We start from the raw sequence: 23568 nt of genomic DNA on the forward strand, positions 1-23568 counted from the left end.
GATGTAACAATTCATTTATCATAGAGAAATATAAATTATTGCCTAGCATTTGTGGTGGTTGGTTAGCGAAAGAATCAAAGGTAGAGATTCCTTTGTAATATTAATATTTTCCTTCATCTATGTTTTAAGTTACCTTAATATATATACAGGGATTCCAACTACTACGCTTTTTGCATAACATTTTATAAAGTAGTACGGCAGTTCCCAAATGGTGTTCAGCTGAGCCCTATAATTCCGTGGAAGGGTCACAGGGGTTCGAAAGTTAATCGTTGTATTTTTTTTTCCGGACCTGCTAAGATTTTCGAAGCATGTAATTAAATATTTATCCAATTAATAATCTAATATTTATTTAATATTTTCATTATTTTATTGAAATGCTCGTGAAGAAAGAAATTTCAAAACAATGTTTTTTTTTTCTCTAATTGAATGATTTAGGAAAAGAATATATGGCATTTGTGAAAATTCCATCAACATTTCGATTCGCATAAAAATAACTAAATTCTACAATGAAGAAGCACGTTTCTCTGAAAACCATTCTCAACCTTTTATTTTCTTCCTTTTTCGTTTTTATTTTAATGGAAACCATATTTCAGCTCATTCATTTTTCTGTTGATTCATGCACTAAATTCAAATTGAGAACTAGCCTTAAGATGCCACACTAGACTCTGTGGAATTCAACTGTCTGACACAAAAAAAAAAAAAAAAAAAAAAAAAAAAANTTTTAAAAAAAAAAAAAAAAAAAACAATTTTAAGATAAAATAAATAAAACTATGTGATGAAATTTTTTTGATTATTTTCAAGTATGTAGGGTATTTTAAAACTTGGAAGAAAACCTATTTCTTTTCACTGGTTTAAATAAAATGAAGCATAATTTTTTTGTATGTATATAAAAACTTGTATTGACTTTATTATTTTCTACAAGGATTTTTCTTTATTTTGTAGACTTTATTTAGCGTGGGATGTTTTATACAGCAAGCCATATTGCAGAATAGGACCTTATTTGATCGGGATACTTTTGGCGTATGTACTATTCAAGAATAAGAATGCGAAGAACATTTCAGGGAGGGTAAGAGCACAATCACTCTTACAGTTGTTAAAAAATTTTAAAAAATAAATCTCAAATCATTGAAAAATGTCGAACTTGAAATATAAATGACATAAGTATTACGTATGAATAATTATTTCCTTTTTACAGTGGATTGGAATTGTGGGGTGGACTGCGTCTTCGCTATGCTGTATAAGTGTAATTTACGGAGTATACCACATACAGCCAGAACCATACTTGTTCCATTTCTACAATGCATTGTCCAGAAGTGCCTTCAGTGGAGGAGTAGCATGGGTCATTTATACCTGTCTGTCAGGAAAAGCGGGTATATCGCAAGTTTTTTTTTGCATTATCGATAATATTTTTCTCTATTAAGCGTAAATTAAAAAGCAGAAGCTTAAAGTTTGTGTTAGGAAATAATAAACAAAAACTAGACCTGCCAAAACGTAAGGACTTGTGTCGAATTGACTGAAATGGAATGTAAGCGGAGTGCTTCATTTAGTTGCGTCATAGCAAAAGAAAGTATAGTCCAACAACTGTACTTTAATTTTTATTAAGTGCAGAACACCGTACTGCAGTTTCTGTGATTCAACCGAGCTAAATCTGTTCACAATGCTTATTATTTAAGGTTGTTTTTCGAAGACTCCGTCGCAATATGAAAAAAAATTTTTTGGGGAATATTATGCTATTTTTACAGCTGTTGTGAGTTTTCAACTGTTACTCATGACTGTTAAGTCAAGTTTAGCCTATCTAAACTGTCTACGCTAATTTGAAAAATAGCACAAAACGTCAGCATGGAGAAAGCCACAATTTGTGAAAATGAAAAGCATTTGTGGTTTAGTTTTTTAATATTTAAAAACCTTCTCCAGTGCCGCATTGGGCAAAAACTGATTGTAAGGCAATTAATTTGCAAAAACTAGGAAAAAAGCAGTGTTTTTGATAATTTTTCATCTAGGTGGTAAAATGTCGTCAAATTGACGATTTTTAAAAAAGTTTAATAACTTTTAAAATATTTATTATATACTTATATAATTATCTAAAGTCCAAATAATTCTTCACGGCAAGATCATACCTATAGTTTAAAATCATCGCATCGTTTCAAGTATAAGGCACTTAAACTATAGCTTTTTTATTTCCTTGGCCACAGAGCTTCGAAAAACAATGTTAAGCACACTACAAGGCATGGTTTTTTTCAATGAGGATTCCCACATTTGTTATTTTTGCTTGAGAATATTGATCTGAATGTAAAAATTTTTCATATTTTCTATGATGCAAATTTAGGCTTATTGTTCTTATAAAAATACCCTTATTTTTAATTTTAACTAATTAATAACACTAGTTAATTCAGAGGTTCCCAATTTTTTTTGGCAACGGAGCTCTAAATGATTTACCTTCTTTCAGTGAAACCCCAACTTCATAGATAAAGTAGAAAAAGACAATTCCGAACGTATTTATTAATAAAAGTCTTTATTTTAAAAACACTTAATAAGAAGAATGACATTTTTTTCTCTCGTTTTATCATTAATAATCTTGAGTTTGTTTTTATGCCCTACAGTTAAAATCGAAGTGACGGAGTTGTATCTAGATTAGTTATAAATTTATTTTTGGTGTAATAAATGCTTGCAGCTGTAAATGAATAAAATATAATTTTCTGTGAAATAAAATCTAAAACAAACTGCTGTAAGCGTTGAAAATCACTATTAGGGAAACTATTTCTTTATTAACAAATTTGGTAATTTTATTTTCATTTAAAAAGCAATGGGAAATAATAATGAACGTTTTACAAATGCACGATCTTTTTATAATTTATTCAGTTCATTGTTATTAGAAAAATTATATTTATTAGAAAGATATCCATTTTTTCCAAAGGCATTTTATTTTAAATAATTTCATAAGAGCAGCCGAAATATGAAATAAATAATGGATTATTGATTGAATCTAACTATAATTAATGGTTTCAAAGGTTGCTAGTTAAAACAAATGTCCTAACTTTCGGAATCCCTTTAACTCTTCCACGGAGCACAGAACAATATTTGGGAACCGCTGAGTTAATTTAACACATCGTTTCACTCAACATTTTTTATTTAAAAGAAAATAAAATGTATTTTTTCACTGGTAATAATTTTTGTTAATCAAGAGTTTTTTTTTTAAATACATAATGTTAAAACATGCTTTATAACGAAATTTTATTTCTAGAAATAGTTAACGGGATTTTGTCATTTGATCTGTGGGTACCTTTAAGCCGTCTGACATACTGTGCATACCTTTTTCATCCCTTAATAATGAGTTGGTACTTTGAATCACAGAAGATACCACTTTATTTTACTCATACTAACATGGTAAGTTATTTTTATTACATAATTTCTTGCTATTATGATTTATTTTAGATGTAACACTTCTATCGCTCAATTCAAAGTATTTGCTGAAAATTACAGATAGCAATTATAATATAGAAATCCGTTTTCTTAAAAGTATGGTAGAAATAGTGCTAAGGCATTTATATCAATGCAATTAATGAATTTCAGAAAAAAGTTTAATTTTCTTAAAATTCATTACCGGTTATTTTTAACATTAATCTTGCAACTGAACAAAATTGAATTTTTGGGCTCTTATAAAAACTGTGGCTTATTATTGATTTATATCTGAGTCACCAACTCCTGGTTCTAAATTAATTGGAAATATAAATCAACTCATGAGTGTTGAATAATAAGGAGCATTGTAAACATTGTGATTTGTCATATTAGGCTGTACAAAATACACCTAAATTTATTTACATCTTATACACCTAAATCTATTTCTTTTGAAGGAAAAAAAAAAGCAAAGATGAATGTGAGACAATTGCGGGGTTGGTGAGAGGAGCAAGGTGATAAAGTAAACAAATTAATATTTCTTTGAGAAATATATTAATTCACAACAATATTAAATTATATTGTCAAGTTTTTAAATTTAGCAGATCTCAGTGAATAAGAGTCAATCACAAAGTATTTTCAGAGCTTTCAAGTTTCTTTGTAACAAACAGTCGACAAGCAACCTTAGTTAATCAAAATATCACACAAACAGTTTAAATTATTGTGAAAAGTTTATAGATTTCACCAAATGGAAGACTGCAGGCAAGAAATAAAGGCAGGACATAATTTTTACCAACTATTGTCAATGTCAAGCTAATTTATTCAAATTTGTATTCAAAAAGCATCACTTAAATTCTTGAGCTCTTCAATTTCCATTTTGGTTTAAAGGGATTTTTTTACTTTTTACTAATATGGCAACACTGTTTAGCTATTAAGTACAAATTTGGTTCCTTACTTGTTACAAAATCACATCAGACTAGTTTCAAATTGAACTCCATTTTTTTTATTTTATATCTTTCATTGACATATGCAAATAAGTTTAAATTAGAACCCATTTTATATTCAGTTTTCATTTTCTAAATAAAAGAAAGATTCTAGAATGTAATTTAATAAAAACTGGTGATGTTTAGTGGTCTTGTTGGTGGAAAATATTACAGATGTTATAAAATTTGCTATTTATATGCATACCGAACGTGGGGATACAGTATAGTTGAGTTTGATTTAATAAAGTATTTTACACACTTATTATATAGAAAAATAAAATATTATAATATTAAGTGAATTTTATATCCAAACGGTTTTTTGTTTTTAAATAAATTAATGAAGAGTCAAATTCAATGCCTCAATATTTTCATACATGCACATATGTTTGCTACTATATAACTAAGTAGATAACACTAACAAACATAATAATGTTTACTTTTCAATTAAACATGAATATCATGCATGTAAAAGCTATGCTTGTAATGTATAAATTTTAATTTCTTGGTGTTGGATTTTTAATTAATAGGTGATGTTGTACTTTGCATTCCTGGTTGTATCGTATAGTGCAGCATTTGTTATCAGTATTATATTTGAAGCACCTTTCATCAATCTTGAAAAATACTTAAGGACAAGGTTATCAAAATGATACTAAGTTTCATTAAGTTTGAAAAGGTAAATATATGTTTGCAGATGTTAAAAAAAACAACAATAAAACAATTTATATTTATAAATAAGACTATTTATGCATCTCTTTAAGAAAAAAATTTAATATTATTTATTATTAATTAAAGTTCAAGTTATTTTGCATTTATTTAATGTTATATGTTTAATTATTTATGAAAATAAGATATGATATGTCTTTTTTAGTTTTGTGCTTTCAGATTAACAATTTTTAAGCACTTGTGAACTGTTGGAACAAATAAATAATTTAATGCATAGATATATTTTTTTTTATAAAATAATTACTGGATATGTGAAAATGTCATTACTACTTTTTTAAAGCTAGAAATTTAAACTATCAATAGAGAAAATTATTTTTTGTAAACATCATATAAGCATAATTTATTGTGTTGTCTGTTCAATGCCCAGACGTAAAATACAATAAAAATAAGTATAACTAGAGAAAAAAATTATTTTTTGAAATAAAATTTTCTTTTTCTTCAAGAGATTAAAAATTAAATATCAAGTTAATCATTTTGATCACATTTTTGTGCGTTAACATTTTGGTCATATTTATTGTAATTGAATTTGATAATTAAGGATAATATATTTAACCTAAGTATTGGTTTAAAAAATGTAATACGGTAGAAACTAAATTTTGATCACTATATTAAAATGAATGGTTCAGTGCAACCTTTCTAATAGGCGTTAAATAACATTAGGTCTATGGGATAGCAAACAGAACTTAATGTATGGGTTTCTAAAGTGAAATAGTTGCTGTAGCAGGGAGTCACACTAAATAGTGAAGCTACACATCATATTCAAACATCATCCATTTTTTTAAAGAATAATTCAATCATAATATATTGAAAGTCATTTTTAATGTATCATTTATTTGCCACAGTTGGAACAAAAAATAACATTCAAATATAAGATTTATAATGAAAGTCAAGGAAGTATCGTGTAATAAGAAATGTTTTTTTTAAATTCAAAATTCAATTCTCAACTTAAAATAGCAGTCACAAACGTGAATCAAAATGTTTTACAATGAAAATTTTCATCAAGAAATAAATATGATTTTAGTATATTTTTTTGACAATGCATTAGAAAATAACTTCACAAATTACATAAGATCTGATAAAATTAATTTGAAAAGCAATAAAAAAAATATATTATATGTTATAGATAGATTGCAACTTAAATGTGATAAATAAGCAATAAAAACATTTGAAAATTTCAAATAAATTTGACACTAAAAAATTGAAAAAAAAAAAAAAATCATTTTTATCCAGCTGAAATGTGATAACTTGAATTTCATAAAAAGAATTTCATTAAATCAAATTTATTAAGTTTTTCATTAGAACATTTTTATATACTGCAAAAATAGAGCATCATAATAAACTAAGAAAAAAACTAGACAATAAAAACATGATAAAAAACTGTTCTTTGACAGAAAATTAAAATATAGCTGTACCTAAACATAAAACCTATTTACAAGTTTCTAAAAATTGATCCAAAGTGGCACCGTCTACAGGAATATACCACAACTCAATGCCTTCAATTGACTAAAAAAGACAAAATTAAACATTAAAAAGTATATGATTTTTTTATTTATTATTACAAATTAGATGAATGAAAACAGTTTAACATTTTAAACATATTGAGAGAGCTTCATTTAACCAAATATCCTATTTATTTATCACTTGGCAAAAACACTTTTCTTATTTTTTTCTCATATAATTTGAAATATTTCTTGCTAAAATATGGTACCCAATTTCCATGCTTTTTTTTAAAACCTGTAATTTTTTAAGTAAATCCATCAATATTTAGACAAATAAAATGTAAGTTTTAATGCAACCACCTTTTCTTAGAATTTTTTACTTTTCTATTGAGTAATTGAAGAAGCAAAATATTTTTTGAACACAGTAGCATATTTAAAAAAACAAGTTATGGATTAGCGTAAAATTATGTATCATCAATACGTAATAATTCTTGCCTCTTTCATATATTTAAAATTTTTTCTCACTGTTTGATAAATAAGTATCACATGTATTAATAATACAGTAATAATAGTAATTATTAAGTATGCAATAATCTGCGCTCTACTGTACACATAAATAATATAAAGTTAGTTTATAATATAAAGTTAGGTAAATGTCAGATTTTTTTACAGTATGATAGAACCTTACACTTTTAAAAATTGAAATTGGGCCCGTGTATTTTTAGTTTTAAACAACAATTTAGTTATTATTACACTTTATATTGGATAGTTTACTTCTGGTATGGTACTTTGTAACACATAACTAGATAACAAAGCAATCGTACAGCGAAACTTACTCAATTGTATTTATTTTATACCTTTTGATAAATTGTCTGTAGTTTCATATCAATATTAATAAGTAAAGTACATTAGTAAAAGTAAATTAATATTATTTGATATGTTCTTTAGTATGATAACCTGATCATTCTTATCAACATTTTTGCAACAGAGGGTGTTCATAGTGATGTTTTCTGATAGTTATTGCCTGAGAAGTGGGTGCTGGATTGTGGCCACCCGAAATTGTTGGAATTCAAATCTAACATTATGAACTGATTTTTACCTGGAATGTGCTCATCTGTTGTTTTGTTGGATCATAGATTATCTGACCTATAGACATATCATGAAGTTTGACTCAGTTTACTTGAAATTTTTAGGGTGTATCTCATTTTAACTGTCAGTAAACTATGTTTTTGAATACCACTTTTCCAAAGAATAAAATCTGCACTTTACAGAGAGACTTTATTTTTTATTTCCTCAATTACGTCTCAAGTGCAATATCACGTGATCCATTAAAAAAGGTCTTAACTCAAACTGATACAGTTGATATCGATTTAAGTCAAATTTTAAGGAAAGGATTGAAAAATCAAACCAAATTCATACTATGATCATGGAAGTACTTATAATAAATATTTTCAGCATAAACACCTTATAATGTTGGCATACATTGTCATTGATTTTAGCCACACATATAAATACATAAAGAAAATGAACTAAATTTTACAGAGAAATGCTCATTAGCAAAACACAGAATTTTTTTTTTACAAATTAGACATTTCTACACAAATACAAAAATGTACTCACTTTCCGAGAAGTTAATAGTTTGTGATTCTTAAATTCAGACAAATGAGCTTGCATAGTAATCTCACTATTAACCAAGAATTCTTCTCTGCATTCCTGATACCATTCATAAAATGCAATACCTACAAAAAATGCAATATGAGAAAAAGGACACACTTTCAGATAAAAATTTTCATCATTTTCAAATTTAAATGAACTTAAATTTCTTAATAAGAAGAAAATTTTATAAGAAAGTTTATTAGATTTGTAAGTGTTGGCATTAATAAGTGCATATAAATATGGAAATGATGAGATGCATTGTTAGAATTGTATATAAACTGGCAACTTAAAACTGAAATTCTTCATTGTACTCTGTCATTTTCACATGGATATAATATTTATGATAGCAAGATAACATTGTTTTTTAATCAGATTTCAATTTCCATTCTACTGAAAAGATTTGTTTCTTTTCCTCCTGCTAAGCTCTGTTTTCATTAATCTTTATTCATAGCAATAAAGAATTTCAAAACAAAACAAAAAATAATAATTAACTGGAGTATTCAAAATAACAATTTATGAAGGTATCCTATATGAGATGTTTGAATTTAAAACCAGTTCAAACAAATTTTATAATTTTCTTTTAATTGAGACAAAAATATTTTACTCTCAGGCATTTTGATTTTGGTAAATTTTGAAAGAAACTCAAGTTTATGATTATTCCAATGTAGACTAATATTTCAGTTTACTTATGAATTAAATATTTTTTTGGGATTGAGATGTTGTTGATTAAAATATTTTTGATTCATTGATAAATTGATTTATTAATTTATTGAATTAATTATTAATTTATTAAAAGAAATCCAACAGTATCCATCTTATTTTATAGTTTAAATTGCATTTCTTTAGAACAATAAATAACTAATTAAAATTGTTTTGACAACACTGTTTTTTTATTAAAAAAAATATCACAAAGTTTAATTTTTTTTAGCAAAAATAATTATTCTTTTAGTAATTTCTTTTTATAATTTCTTTTCCAAATTAGGTTAAAAAATTATAGAAAAGTGGAAAGTTTTTTTTTTATATCAAAATCATACCAGAGGATTAAAAAACTAAAAATGTAAATTAAAACTTATAAGAAAATGATAAAAAGTTAATTTTTAATAGAGCGTTTTGATATCAACCACCTATGTTAAAAATCATTATTTTTTAAAAAAATTAACTATTAAAAAAAAGCTGAGGTGTATGATTTTTTAACTCGATACATTAAAATTTAACTGGATGAATATAATTTACAAAAAGGCAATACTGTAATGTTGGTATTAAAAACAATTATTCCTCTTACCACAATTAGGACTGTTTTGCTGTTCTTGTTGGTACTTGGCAAGAATACGAAATACTCCTTGGCTGTTAGGTGTCAAACTACTGTACACATGAAGTAGAGAGCTAAGAAGGAGATGTGACGACTGATCTTTGAATATGGAATCTTCATAAGATGTTTCAATAACATAGGGTTCAAAAGTAGATACATCAAACCAAATCCACTTGAATTGACTGAGCATAATTTGGTTCCATACTTTATAGAAGAGAGTAGGAAAAAAACAACAAAATTACATTTTAAACCGCAATATGTTTAAAATCTAAATACAAGTATAGATCAGCATATAGTAATGACTTTATTATAAAAACCTCAGAAAGATTAAAATAATTAAATATTGTAAATATTTTAAGATTTTGATTTTGAGTGCTAAATAAATATCAGTTCTATAATTAATTGTATAAACGGTTTTCAGGATATGTTTATTATCAATAATATTAAGAAATTTAGTTTTCTTCAGCATTACCAAGAGAGGCAAAATGCATTCCCCTGCTCTATGGAAAGGTGGGGAAGAATTCACATAATAAAAAAGGGAATTGGTCTTAATTTGAATGAAAAAATATTCAAAAGCATCAAGATGAGCTGATGTGACAGGGGAGGAAAAATTTTTGACAATATTGAAATCAAATTTATGCCCACGACTCCATTAGTGCGCTGCAATAGATAATTTAGCACATTCAGTGCTTTTCTGTTTTAAATCCCTTTTTCCTTCTTATTCACATCTGAGCACTCAAAACATGTCAACTTTAATTACCCTTTTCATAATTTTGAAGCAAATGAAGTTTTTAAATCCTCAATTATAGTAGAAAATAGTTTAAAACCACATTATTAATACATGGTAGGCATATAAATAAAATGCATATTTTTACAAAAAAATGAAGCTTTTAATTTCAAAAACCTTGCCCATTGCAATTTTTTTTTACATTTTTGAAATTTCAGTAAAATGTTACTTAAAAAACAGCTATTTAGATTCATTTAATAAAAAGTTAAAATTTTGCCAATTTATGTAATAAGAAATTTCTCTTTCAAGATCTTTAAATTGTGAAGGCTAATGTTTATTCAAGAATAGCTTTTGTTTTCAAAATGAGAAAAGTGAGTTGCAAGTATTAAATTAATATTAGTAGCCTTTGAACGCGCGCATTTGTTATATAATTTAAACAGGTATCTACTTTTTAGAGGTTTCTGATTAAGTTTCAAAAAAATCTAATTTTAGCATAAAATTTTGAATTTTTAGCATAATTTGCTTTCAAGCTTGTTCTTGAATTAAAAATAACACTTTATTCAATTTTCATTTAGTTGATCTTTCAACAATTTAAAAATTTTTACCCTCAAATGGTGCTTTGAATTGTCAAAGTTAAATTGTATTTTTTATTAATGTACAATAGAGAATAGAATACATGGCAGAAGGCAAAATCCTAAAAAAGAATAGAGGTTGTAAGGCTAGGTAATTAAAATACTCACTCAAAGGAGAATTAATGTGATCTACACTGCACAGGAAATGAATATTTGAAACAGCTGCGAGGGAGGAAAGAGTTGTTTGGATTTTTACATTCCGAAGTCTCATACCATCAATATTGTGGAATATTAAATAGAGATTTTCATCCCCTAAAATAAATTTAAAAGATATATTTTATGATAATAATACAATTTTAAATAATGAGCTAAATGAAATATTATACTCAGCAAAGTTTTGAATAACAAAGAGAGCGCAGTCACACATTCAAAATAGAGACTATATATTGAAGTACAATAACTAGTCATGTTTTATTTGCTTGGAAAAATCACATAAAATGAGTTTAGACAGTTAAAATATGACAAATTTTAATGAATTAGTCATAAATAAATTTTAAATTAAAAGGGAAATTTTAAAATGATCCATTAGGCATAATTGTAACTTATGAAAAGTTTTACCATACGTATAGCATATTGCAAAAGATCAAACTTGGTAACTTTTATCATTGTATAGAATATCAACAATCATATAGAAGCTTTGTTGTCTGAAATATCTATTAAATATCATGAATTTCACTTACACTTGCAAACATTTACAATCAATATGCACTGATGGTGAAAGTCAAATAACTTTTTTTCTATGCAGTAAAGCACCGTTTATATGATTTTCAAGGGACAAATGTAAATTGATGTATAAATTAAAAAATGTATGATTGAAAACTAAGCAAATTAGAATAAATTCATCATAAAAATAATAATTTTGATAACGTAATAGCATTTTAAATTTGGCATGTAATATTGTTGGTATAGAAAACAATTGAGGCGGTCCTTTTCAGCAAACAGTCTAGTGATCTTGAAATGACTGCCTTTTATTCTTATCTCTTACTAATGATTTTTCAATCAGCTAATAATTAAAAAGAAAATACCTTTTTGAAGCCTCACTTCGAGTTTTTCAGATTCAGAATATTCATGCACTTACATGAAGAAAAAAATGTATAACTGATAATTTATGTTTTTTTATTTGTTAAATGAACTATTTCAATACTAACTAGACAAAGAGTAAACTGGGACTGAAATGAAATGATGTTTAAAGGAAAAAGTACAAGTAGTGCTTTACTGCATTTTTTACTTATGCTAACAAGTGTTAACACTTAGTATGAATTGTGAAATGCATTAATGGTGATAGCATTAATGGTGGATAGCATTAATGGTGAAAGTTACATGAGCATCATAATTTTTTCACTCACATCAGAAAATGTCAACATTCAGTATGTTAAAAAGATTAAAAAAAATAATATGTTTTTAAATTTTTTTAAGCAGCATTTTTTAATAATAATGCACGCTGAACACTGATATGTGTAATTATGATTAAGTAAGAAAAATAATGTTTAAGAAAGATATATGTTACACAATGTGATTGCTGACATTGACCAGATTATAGACTAATATGATAACATACACATCGTATAATGAAAGCAAGCCGCAAATTAATCAGAAAATATAGTCATAAAACATTTTTAAAACAAAATAAATTATTTTAACTTTTAAAACTAACCTTTAGAGAAGCGCTTTTTTAAATACTGCACTTGTTCATTGACATTAGAAAATTTTCCCTGATATTCTAAGGCTTCTTCAGTTATTGTATTTAAAATCTGTAATGGAAATTAAACTATAAATTACATGTATATAACTTAACTAAAATAATTAAAAAAGAATTTTTAGCAGTATACCTATTCTATGTCAGATGAGAAAGAAGGAGAAAAAAGGAAGAAAGTAATGAAGAGCATAATCAGATGTTTAACTTAGTATAAAAGACTGAAAGAAAAAAAATTTTATATTACATTTTAAAAATAGGTAAAATGTTTTAATGATTTAAACAATATACAATTTTTATAAAAGTAAGTGAATTTTCTAAATACAAATAGAGTCTTATTTATAAAATTAGCATTAGATTATTTATTTCAAATACATATTTTAATGTTCTAACTTTTGTGGCTTAAAAGTGAAGGAAAATTAATTTTTAATGATTCTATAAAAAAAAACATAGCAACAGCTTGATTTATGTTTAAAAAATTGACATTATGTTAAAAAATTAGTTAAATAATTAAATGGTATAATAAAATAATTATATAAATTATAAAAACCGTTTGTTGATGACTAAGCCTTTGACTAATAGTTTTATTTTTACATGCAGCTGCAGATTTATAATAATTAAAATATTTTAAGCATAAAGTTATGAATTTGAATGATATGTTTGAAACTGTATTGTTAAGTTGGACATCATTTGTAAAGCTTTAAATGGTTTTAAAACAACAACTGTAAAATGAAAGCAGAGTTGAAAGTCACTTTTCAGTGTAATAAATGACAAAAAGATATAGAAAATGACAATATAAAACTTAATTAACTTTTTAAATATACTTTAATTATTTTTTTAATATACTTTAATTATTTTTTAAATATACTTTAATTATTTTTCAAATATATGATAATTAATTTTTTTTCACTTATGCTAACATTAAATAAAAATATTGAAAAATAAACTATACAATAAAATACTTATACTTTAGATCTCTTTTAGACAATAATAAAACATAAAACTTATTCTCGATTTTCAATGGTATTTTGGTAACTTCCCAAAAGTTTAAAAAAAATATACTTTCTTTTTGTGGGAGCGAAACAGAGAAATTTAGGAGAAATACCCTTTTAAAACATAAACTAGAATATCAAAAACTTATTTTTAATGATTTTGTTATTTTCTGAAGGTTTGTTATGTCCTTTTACCCAATTTGATAAGACAAATGATTCTTAACATAAAAGGATATACCCAGAATTAAATTTTAGTTTAAGTATTTGAAAACCAAGTATCTGCTAACAATTTTGAACAGTTCATAATTTAGTTCATAGACATTTAACATATTGTATACAGTTTCTCAATTAAAATTCCAACAAAGTTAGATAGAGCTTCTTTGATAGCAAGCAATGTTAGGATTTAAATAATTCTACTAAAGATTTTAACAGAACTCTACTTATAAATAAAGTCAATTATAATCATCATAAGAAATATAGGTTTTTAAGTCATTTTGGAGTCTAGGATAAGTAAAGAATTACATCATTTATCTTAAAACAATGCAAAAAGGGTTTGAGAAAGGGAATATAATTATTATTCGTATCTATTTAAAAAAAATTGATTTAATATCATTACTTGTCATTGAGATTTTATGTTGTACATAAATATTTTAATTAACAGTTTTTAATTTGGATAGCATTTTCAGACATTCTTTGAAACTAATTGATAAAAATATTTTACCTGCTTGATGTTTATGGTAGGGAAAAAACCTTGGATAACAACATATATGGAATCATCTAAACAATCTTTGCAAAATTCATTCAATACTTTTTGTTTTGACCCAATTCCATAGAGCAATATGTTAAAACCTTTTCTACAAAAAATAAACAAAATTACATTATTTTTTCACGCACAAAATTTAATAAGGAATAAAAGAAGAAACAAAGACTTTAAATCATATGCAACTTATCATTGCAGAGAAAATTAAGATATTTTTAAAAACTTTTTAATTAAAAATACACCTTTTCCTTTTTTTTAAACAAGAGTGATGAAAATTGCAAAGAGCATTACATATTGAAATACAAACCAAAGTCCATATAAAACAATCAAAACAGTTATAGTTATTGTAAATTTAAAATTTAAGATAAACCACATATACTATGTCTAAAAAGTAAAAAAAAAAAAAGCTTTCCCATCAATTTATTTAAATATTTGACTTAATGGTTTAATTGTTATAATTTTTAAAAGTATTAAACTGTGTTTTACATTTAATTGAGCTAAGTATAAATAAATAAATGAATATTTTCCCACTTTCTTATTTAAACTAATTAAATATGAATTTTTATCAAAAATTAAAATGTTTGCAAATTAGTTTTAGTTTAAAATCTGTGGCAAAAAAAAAAAGCACAATACACCAACTTGTATGAATAACAAATTTATTTTTTGACTATCTGAAGATTAGTTTTGGCTTCTTTTGAACTTTGATTGATAGGTCTCCTGGAACATTATTCTACATTCAGGGAAAAAGTAATGCATAGGTACAGAAAACCATGTGCAAATTGGCACACATTTATAATGCTTAAAAAGGAGGGCTATTTTAAAGAAAACATTACACTCCCTAATAGTAGTATGCATAATTTGGAATATATTGTGCAAACTTATACACAGTTTTAATGCTCGCAGAGTCATTAAAAAAAAAAAATTTAAATAATGTGACATTTTTTAAAAAAGTTTACAACTTTTCCTTCTTGTGTATTATCTACAAGTCCTTCCTTCAAATTTTAGCCAACCTAAGCCTTTATTTTCAGCCTTTATTTCAACCTTTATTTTCAGCAGTTTTTTAACCCATTGACCCATTTAACCCATCTGCACATAAAAAGTCGCATTTTAACCTGCAGTCTTCTTCAAATAGCAAAATCGGTTTTTCCATGTTAATACATAGAGGAATAGTGTATAGGGGGAAACATTCTCCCAATTTTGCCCATTTTCTAAACTGCCACTGGGTTAAAATGTGATACATAAAAAGTTATAGTTTTTACATTTGTTTATAAATATCAATAGAACATTAATTGCTGAGGAAATGGTTAAACAAAATATTAGAAATAAATGAGAAGTTAAATGAGAGCATAAAAAAAGAGAAATATATACATATTACTATAAGTTTAAGCATATGTTAATGTGAAGAGGATGAGATACTTATGTGGGTTTTGAAAAGTTTTTTTTAGTGGAAAATTTGCTAAATTTATGTTTTTGAATGTTGTTTTAAGCAAGGAATACTGCATAAATCATTAAATTTTTAAGTTTTAAGAGTGTTATCCTAGTAAGGTAATATTAAAAAAAATCTAATTCTTTTGAAAATTAACTATGATTATTCCATGTACCATTAGTTGCAAAAACACTGCCATTGAAAACTTTGTACAACACAAATGTTAGAGGCAATAGAAATATAATTATACAAAAAAACAATCTTTTTTTACACTTCAGTAAAAAAATTGAGTAATTATTTATCACATTAAAAATTTATTCATAATATATATGTAAATAGTGGAAGGTCACATATCCGAAATCATCGGGACTTTGGCAATTCCGGAACATGAATTTTTTGAGACAATAGGTCTTTAAGATAAACAAACATCAGAACAGGCACTATTTAATAAAAATACAACAAATAGAAGATAATTAATGTCAATTTTATAAAACAACATTTTCTTATAGGTAAAAAAAATAAACAAAAGCAAGCAAATGATAATTTGAATTTTCTCTTCCATGAATACAGACATGCTATTTCCCATTTGTTGTGAAAAATTGGTTGGGCATGTCTCATATTCTAAAAGTAAATTAATATAATTTAATAAAAATAATTATAATATAAAACAAGGAACAGAATTATTTAAATTTTGTTAGTTAAAATATTTATAATTTGAAGGGGCTGGAGTTCTTATCAAACACTATTTATATTCAGTTCATTTAATATTTAAAGTTTATTATTCTGAACCAAATTTGTTCCCTTTCTTTTAAACAACTTTTAGTGTGAATACTGAGGCAGAATAAATATTTAAATAAAGCAAAAGCAGCAAGAAAAATTTCTTTTTTTTAAATATCTTTTTTAACAGATTGCAGAAACGTAGAACAAAAGAAAGAGATTTGTTTAGTTTTTTTGGAAAAAAAAATGTCCGGAAAATAGACATTTTTTGTAAACTGATGTCTGGATATAGGACTTTGTACTGTATATATATGTACATTTATCAGGGTGACCACTCAAATCAGATTTCAAATTTCCCTGATTTTTCCAGGTTTTCCAGATAAAAATCTGAAAATTTCCAGGTTTTAGTTTCTTTATTCTAATAAAGTGTAGACTAGAAAAGTGTCGATATTATAAAATATTTTATTCAAAATGTTATTTTTTTAACATATCTTGAAAAAAATAATTTATTTTGACAATTTGGCAAGATTTTTTTTTTATTTTTTAATGTTTTGTTACAAAATTTTGAATCAAAAATCACATATTGACCAACAAAAGAGTAAAATTAAATATTAGTACATAGTTGGTTCTTAAAAAAAACCTTTTTTTAAAATTAAAATATGTCACAAAAGGTTAAAATGAAATAGAAAAAATTAGCATTAATGCAACAATTGTAACAATTTGTCAATAAACATTGCTGTTAGCGATTGTAAAAAAAAGTGATTGGTTGGTTTGCTGAGAAAAAATAATTCACAGATTTCTTTTAATGGGAATACAAAAGCTTTCAGAAAAAGAGTGCAATATAAAACCTATTATTATTATTAAATTATAACCGACTAATTTTTGGAGAATTTTATAAAGTTAAAAGTACAAAAACATTTTGTCAAAATGGAAAAAAATTACCACGAAATCATTGGAAGAAACTTAAGCCATAAATAGATTCAGTCCAAGGACAGAATTTAAAAACAGAAGCTAATATCCCAATCCCTTCTTCCACCTCCACCACAATCTTTCCTAAATTGCACAGTCCATAGCAGTCAAAGGTTTCCACAATCATTTAGCAACATTGGGCAACATTCTTACATTAGCAACATTCTTACTTTTATGTGGCATTCCAGTTTAACAGAGCTGTAATGGAGCAAATTTTGATGCAAGCAAAGTATTGCTAAGTTGATGATATTTCAACTGCTTGGAGATACATTTCTGTCTAAAAAAAGTGGGTATAATGGATGAAATAGTCTAAATTAAGAAAATTAGTAAATAATTTAAATTAGTGAAATTAAAAAAAATTTCAGCTTTTCTTTAAAATTCCCTGATTTTTCCAGGGATGTCTGAAAACTACAGTTTTCAGACATCGTAGTGACTGGGATTAAGAGGCCCCTATATATATATATATATANTGCAAAAAACTCAAAATTTAAATGATAAAAAAATCATGCTCTTAAATTTTGACTTTCTAGGTTTACTTCATTCCAATTTCTCTATTTAATTGCTATGTACCAATATACTGATTTGTTACAACTTTTTGAATAGCATGTAAAAATATAAATTTTTATACAATACAATATTAGAAAAAATAATTATGCATTGATGTAAAAAAAGAAATGCTGATAATTATTCAGTTTTTAATTGGTGAATCCCCTTTTTAAATTTCATAAATGATGTAAAACTTTTACAGCATTAAGCAAAAAGATACAAAATAAGAGTACATAATAAGCTCATACACATTAAATGAAATAGTTTGTCTTTCTTTTAAATATTTCATTCTCAATATTGCTTGTTAATTATTAAATGCTTCAATAATGAGTAACAATATTAATTTTTATACAAATACTAAAAAGTTTTAAAGAAAATAATACATGTTTTTAATTAAACATTACAGTTTTTAATTAAGCATTAAAAACTGTACTGTTGTAGAAGAAGAAATTGCAAAAGTAATGGACCTGTTCCATGGCACAGAGCTTTTGGAGCATCTTCAAATTTCTCCAGCTTTTGAGAAGTTTATTGTTTTAAATTAACAGTTGCTATTCTTCTAAATGTGGATTGACGTTATTGTTCTTTCTTTAATAATAATTCTTGTATCAATATTTTAAATATTTCGTTCAGAAAATTAAACAATAAAAAAGTTTAAAAAAAATAAATAAGAACAAAATACAATTCATAATTTTTGCCAATTAAGATAACATTCCCATTGAATGTGGTTTGATCGATCGTTCAACTTTAAAGGCACCAATCAAATTCTCAATTTCTAAATGTACTTTTAAATGAATTTTCATTTTGATGACAAAATATTGTTGGTGCAGTGTCGGGAAACATTTTGTATTAATATGAAAAGCTTGTTTTGAATAATAAGCAAAATCACTTACAAAAGGACAAGGAAAGAATATTTTCACTCTTAATATGAAAATTGATAAATCATGTCAGTTTGATTCTGAACGGCATCGCCAGAACAGTTTGGAATGGGCTGCAAAAGCTCCGTGCCAGGAAACCAACCCAGTCTCAGTTCTAAAATATTATGGTTTAATTTTAATTTTTATTGATAATTTTTTTCTAACATTTCCCAAATATAACACAATCTAAAAGCATTTCAGCTACTTAATATTTCAAACAGTTTTATAGAAAAAATAATTAAAATACAAAAGTGATGATAAATAAAAAAAATTACATTGCAAAGTTTCTCTTTTCTACGCTTACTCAACTCTCCATTTTCCTTATTGATTACATCATTGTTTGACAGGTTTTCATCATCTGTTGTTTCACCATTAGAAGCAACATCCTCATAATCAGATAATTCATCACTGTCTTCAGGATCAGAATCCACTTGTGCAATTTTAAGGTTTGCAAGCTCTGCAATTGCAATTAATAACATTTTACATTGTTATATAAAATTTTTTAAACAAATGTATTTACATGTATTTGCTTTTTTTGTGAAATAAATAATATTTACAAAAAATCAATATCCTTTTATATACTTCTGAAAAATTTTGAATTTATCTGATTCCTTCTCAAAACATTATCAGCAATAGATTTCAAATTTAAAAAAATCAATTATTCTTTCAACATCTACTCTAAATATATGAATATTGAAAATATGTTGCTATTTGTTATTTAAACTTATGAATTATCTCTGTAATATTAACTTATAAAAATATCGTTAGAAAACAATGATCGACAAATATTTAAAGATAAAAACTATTTTTAAAAATAAAAACTAAAGTCATTCTCAGTGCACCCAATTTTTATCTTTAGGAAACAAATAATTTATAATACTTAAAATGCTTGAACATCAAATTAAACTAAGCCACATGTTACATAAATTGTAGTGAGTTTTAAAACTATTATAGTGTAAAATAAATATCCTTTTGCATTTTCTGTTATGTTAGACTATGCAAATAAATTATGGAAAAAACATATAATATCAAATTAAGTTAACAATTGTCTACCCCTTAGATTAAGTAAATGATATGTCACCATGTCATGCATCTTATTTTACAACCTATTTTATTTTATTTTAACAATTTTGCAAAATAAATATAAACTTAGAAATCAATACATAAAATAGCACTACAAATCCAGAAAAGAAATATGTATATATATATTGATTAAGTTAAAAGTTTAGCATTTAAATATATCAACAATCAACCATTAAAAATTTTTGTCACTTACATTTAATAATAAAATCTGCTTAAGGATAAGGCAAAGCTTGCTTAAAGGAAAAATGCAAACAACAAAATTTTATTTTACAAATCTTTAGAGAAAAAAATGACATGACAAATAAAAAAAATAACAAACAGGAAATAACAAATATAAACACAAAAAAACTTAAGATTTTGTAAATGTTTTACAGATAACTATTTGTCTATAACATAGCGCAAACATAGTATTTTTCATCTACATGTAAGAATGAATAGTAATTCTCCATGCAAGCAAGTTTGTGCTAAATTGTCAGTCATTTGACTTTGATTCTACACACCACTAAAGATTATTTTTTACGATTAAAAGTCACATTTTAGTTGTTTTAGAACAATGGACTACTAGTACTTTCAAATGCTGAAGAACTGAGTTTCTAAGCCAGATAAATTTTCTTTTTTTTTGGACTGATCTGTCTTCAATTGACACAACTAAAATAAGAGTAAAGTAAATGGGTTACTTCATATTACCTTGTTTTAGTTTTAAGCGAGCAGAACTCTTATTTTCAACAGTATTTTCTATTTTAGCAGAGCACTTTCGTTGAGATGAAGGAGTTCCTGTTTTTGGTGTTCCAGCTGCAATTAACAAAAATAAATGTTAATTATTTTTATAATCATATCTTAAATTAAATAGAGGAGCTTAAAAATAAGTAAAATTTAAAAATTCTAAATTTTCTTGATTTAAATTACAATTAGTTTAGTTAATTTAAAATAAACAAACTAAAATAAATAAATAAAATCTTCTGACAACATTATTTTAATGGTTAAGTCTGAGAAATTATTTAAAAAATATACTATAATATTTTAATTTTGGTATAATTTTTGTAGTGTTATTTTTCAGCAAAAATTAAAACAAGAAAAAAGATAAAAAAGAAAAATGCTTTTATCATATTGTTTAAATAACACAATGATATTTTTCAGAATCCCATTCTGATGTTTGACCTGGTTAAGTGAGTTTTTATTTTCTGATGATTTTGTTTCAGTTTCTTTTCCAAATTAGTTATTTGTATTTCATGTTTTTTTCCTGGACTTCTATACAAAACCATCGGGGTACTGAGGGAGTTAATTTAGGCATTTGCTTCTCCCTCAATTAGAAATGGTTTTGTTTTATGGCTACCGGGGCCGGTACCCCCTGAAGACGTCCGCTTCGGTGGTCATATTTTTATTTGTATTCCTTCGTTTCCTTTATTTCAGAATCCCAGTTTAATTTCTTTAATTTCAAAACACAAATATAAAATGACATTAAAAAAAAAGAAGTCTATTTCGGTATACAACCTACGAATATAAAAAGAGAAACTTATTGAAAAGATATTAGCTTTTTTAAATAGATGATATAAGGCAAGTGTTTTAACAAAATAAACATATGAATAAGAGTTTATTTTTAGAAGAAAATGATTTCATACAACCTTTAGTTTTTTGACGAACTGAACTTTCATTTCTCCTAGGTGTTACTACTTTTGTAGGAGATTTCTTGGAAGACCGAGGAGAGTTTTCAACAGATGCTATTTCTGAAATAATGAAGAATAAACTTAAAAAAAGTATAGACAGAATAACACATTTAAGAAAAAGATAAAATCAGACTTTTTTCAAAAGTATTGGTTGAAGAAAAATAATTGCTAAATTATCTTCTCAAAATTAAGAACTTAAGAAGAACATGGTACCATCTTTCCCATTTTTTAAATTTAATCTTGCAAAGAAAGAAAAAAATTTAAAAGGCATTTAAATTTTTTTTATTTATTTAAAAACAGTATTTTAAAAAGGCTATTCTTAGTGTCTTGGCAAAAGTAGTTGGCATGAAAAGGTAACAGAGTGGACAATATCTCCATTATTTTTATCTGAATACCTGATATGCTAATTCTTCAAATCTAATGGGGGAAAAAAAAAGAGGAGAAAAACCTGTCTTTATTTATGAAAAGAAATATCAACTCATCATCTGCTTACTTTGCATTTTTTTAAAAAATTTATTTTATTTTATCAATGATATTTACTTTATTATATTAAACATTTAATTAAAGGTCATTTAATAAATAGTTTCTAAATATTGTTAATTTACCATTTTTTTATTGAATAAAGCACATTTTTAACCTATTATTTGAACAAATTTATTTTCTGGGCTTGCTGAAGTCCTGACGATTCCGCACATGAGACTTTCTACTGTATCAGATTGACAAAAATATAAAAACAAATATGAAACGATTTCCACTGACAATTATCAAACAATATTGAGAATAATTAAACCATAAAGATAATAATTAAGTAACTTAAGGTAGTACAAAAACCATTAAGCAATAAAATGTACTTAAATATACAGAAATAATTTCAATAATTCAATTAAGCAGCTGCAATAAACAAGGCTGCTAATTTTGTGTAAATAGTTTAAATGCAATTAAGTCAAAGACATTTCTCAGAACTATCGATGGTTAGAGTCTAGAATTAGGCGCTCCATTGATCTCAGAGCTTTTACTGTCAATAAAATCTTCCATCTAAGTTGACTTCTTATTGTTAGTAAATGTCACTGTCATGCCTCCATGTTGTGATGGCGCGGCGATCAAATGTAGATGTAGTGAATAAAGATATGTGTGAGAGTTCCCACGAAGTGGCTGTGAAGAAAATATGTTCTTTTTGTAGGACTCTTGGACTCTGAGAAATTATTGTTTGGACAGTGCGATATCACAGTCACTTTTAAGTTATTTTCTTTGTTTTCTGCATGAACATAAAAATTCATAAAAATAAGAGAGGAACCGGATTGTAAATTCGTATTCTACAGATAATTAAATACTTTTTACCTAATTATGTAAATGTTATATTATTACTTTACAAATACACCTTTAATTAGGATGTTATTAAGTAAAAATTAGTAACTTGAGCAATGATACATAATAATTATAATATTTTAAAGAAGTAAATAAACCAAAAATTGACATACCTTTAAAAGTCTTGTGCTTGTTAGGAGTAACTTGGAACAGGTTTTTGCCCTCAATATCATTTTTTTCATCAAATAAACCTTAAAATATGAAATAAAAAATGCTTATTTAGGTTAAATATGACACAATACTATCATATGTCATATTTACAGTTAGTAAATATCAGACCCATATAATATGTGTGAACTTGCGAACGCAATTTGCAGAAAATTTGTCTCTATTGCAAAAATTCCAACTGTTTTATTATTACTAAAGAGTAAAAAAAAAATAATCCACTTCCTCCAAGAAAGTCGAGAAAAAGAAAATCATATTTACTCTTTTTCCAACAATGTAAATGCAATTTAAAATCACATTCACATGATTTCAAATCACACATTGTGATTAATGCGATTTAAGATTTATGTAAAATTGCACATAGTATTGCACATCATGTTTCGTATTTTCACTATTCAAAATTGCACATAGT

At 25.6% G+C, this 23568-nt stretch overlaps 3 protein-coding genes across 4 annotated transcripts in view; 1 reads left to right on the plus strand and 2 right to left on the minus strand.

Annotated features, from left to right (window-relative positions):
• The window catches only part of LOC107442529 (nose resistant to fluoxetine protein 6), a 30950-nt gene extending 23138 nt beyond the window's left edge, over window positions 1-7812 (plus strand). The window contains exons 12-16 of one of the 2 annotated variants that reach the window (XM_016056116.3): window positions 943-1066; window positions 1196-1370; window positions 3242-3384; window positions 4904-5049; window positions 7487-7812. In XM_016056116.3, the coding sequence (XP_015911602.2) occupies window positions 943-1066; window positions 1196-1370; window positions 3242-3384; window positions 4904-5023 (562 nt within the window). In that variant the 3' untranslated portion in view covers window positions 5024-5049; window positions 7487-7812. The remainder of the gene's footprint in view (window positions 1-942; window positions 1067-1195; window positions 1371-3241; window positions 3385-4903; window positions 5050-7486) is intronic. The other variant, XM_016056117.3, reaches the window with a different exon arrangement.
• Window positions 5911-23568, minus strand: part of LOC107442530 (origin recognition complex subunit 2) — a 31876-nt gene continuing 14218 nt past the window's right edge. The window contains exons 10-13 of the mRNA XM_071181521.1: window positions 10971-11114; window positions 9477-9707; window positions 8159-8277; window positions 5911-6602 (exon numbers count right to left, since the gene is read on the minus strand). Coding sequence (XP_071037622.1) covers window positions 6525-6602; window positions 8159-8277; window positions 9477-9707; window positions 10971-11114 — 572 coding nt within the window. The 3' untranslated portion in view covers window positions 5911-6524. The remainder of the gene's footprint in view (window positions 6603-8158; window positions 8278-9476; window positions 9708-10970; window positions 11115-23568) is intronic.
• LOC122269002 (uncharacterized) lies at window positions 16094-23478 on the minus strand. The gene is made up of 6 exons (XM_071180851.1): window positions 23418-23478; window positions 23105-23182; window positions 21585-21686; window positions 20650-20754; window positions 19127-19336; window positions 16094-16173 (listed from the first exon to the last, which is right to left on the minus strand). Exons 1-6 carry the CDS (start codon window positions 23476-23478, stop codon window positions 16094-16096), a joined length of 636 nt encoding a protein of 211 aa, XP_071036952.1.

Source organism: Parasteatoda tepidariorum, chromosome 5 (assembly GCF_043381705.1).
Source record: "Parasteatoda tepidariorum isolate YZ-2023 chromosome 5, CAS_Ptep_4.0, whole genome shotgun sequence".
In the NCBI taxonomy this organism is placed as follows: domain Eukaryota; kingdom Metazoa; phylum Arthropoda; class Arachnida; order Araneae; family Theridiidae; genus Parasteatoda; species Parasteatoda tepidariorum.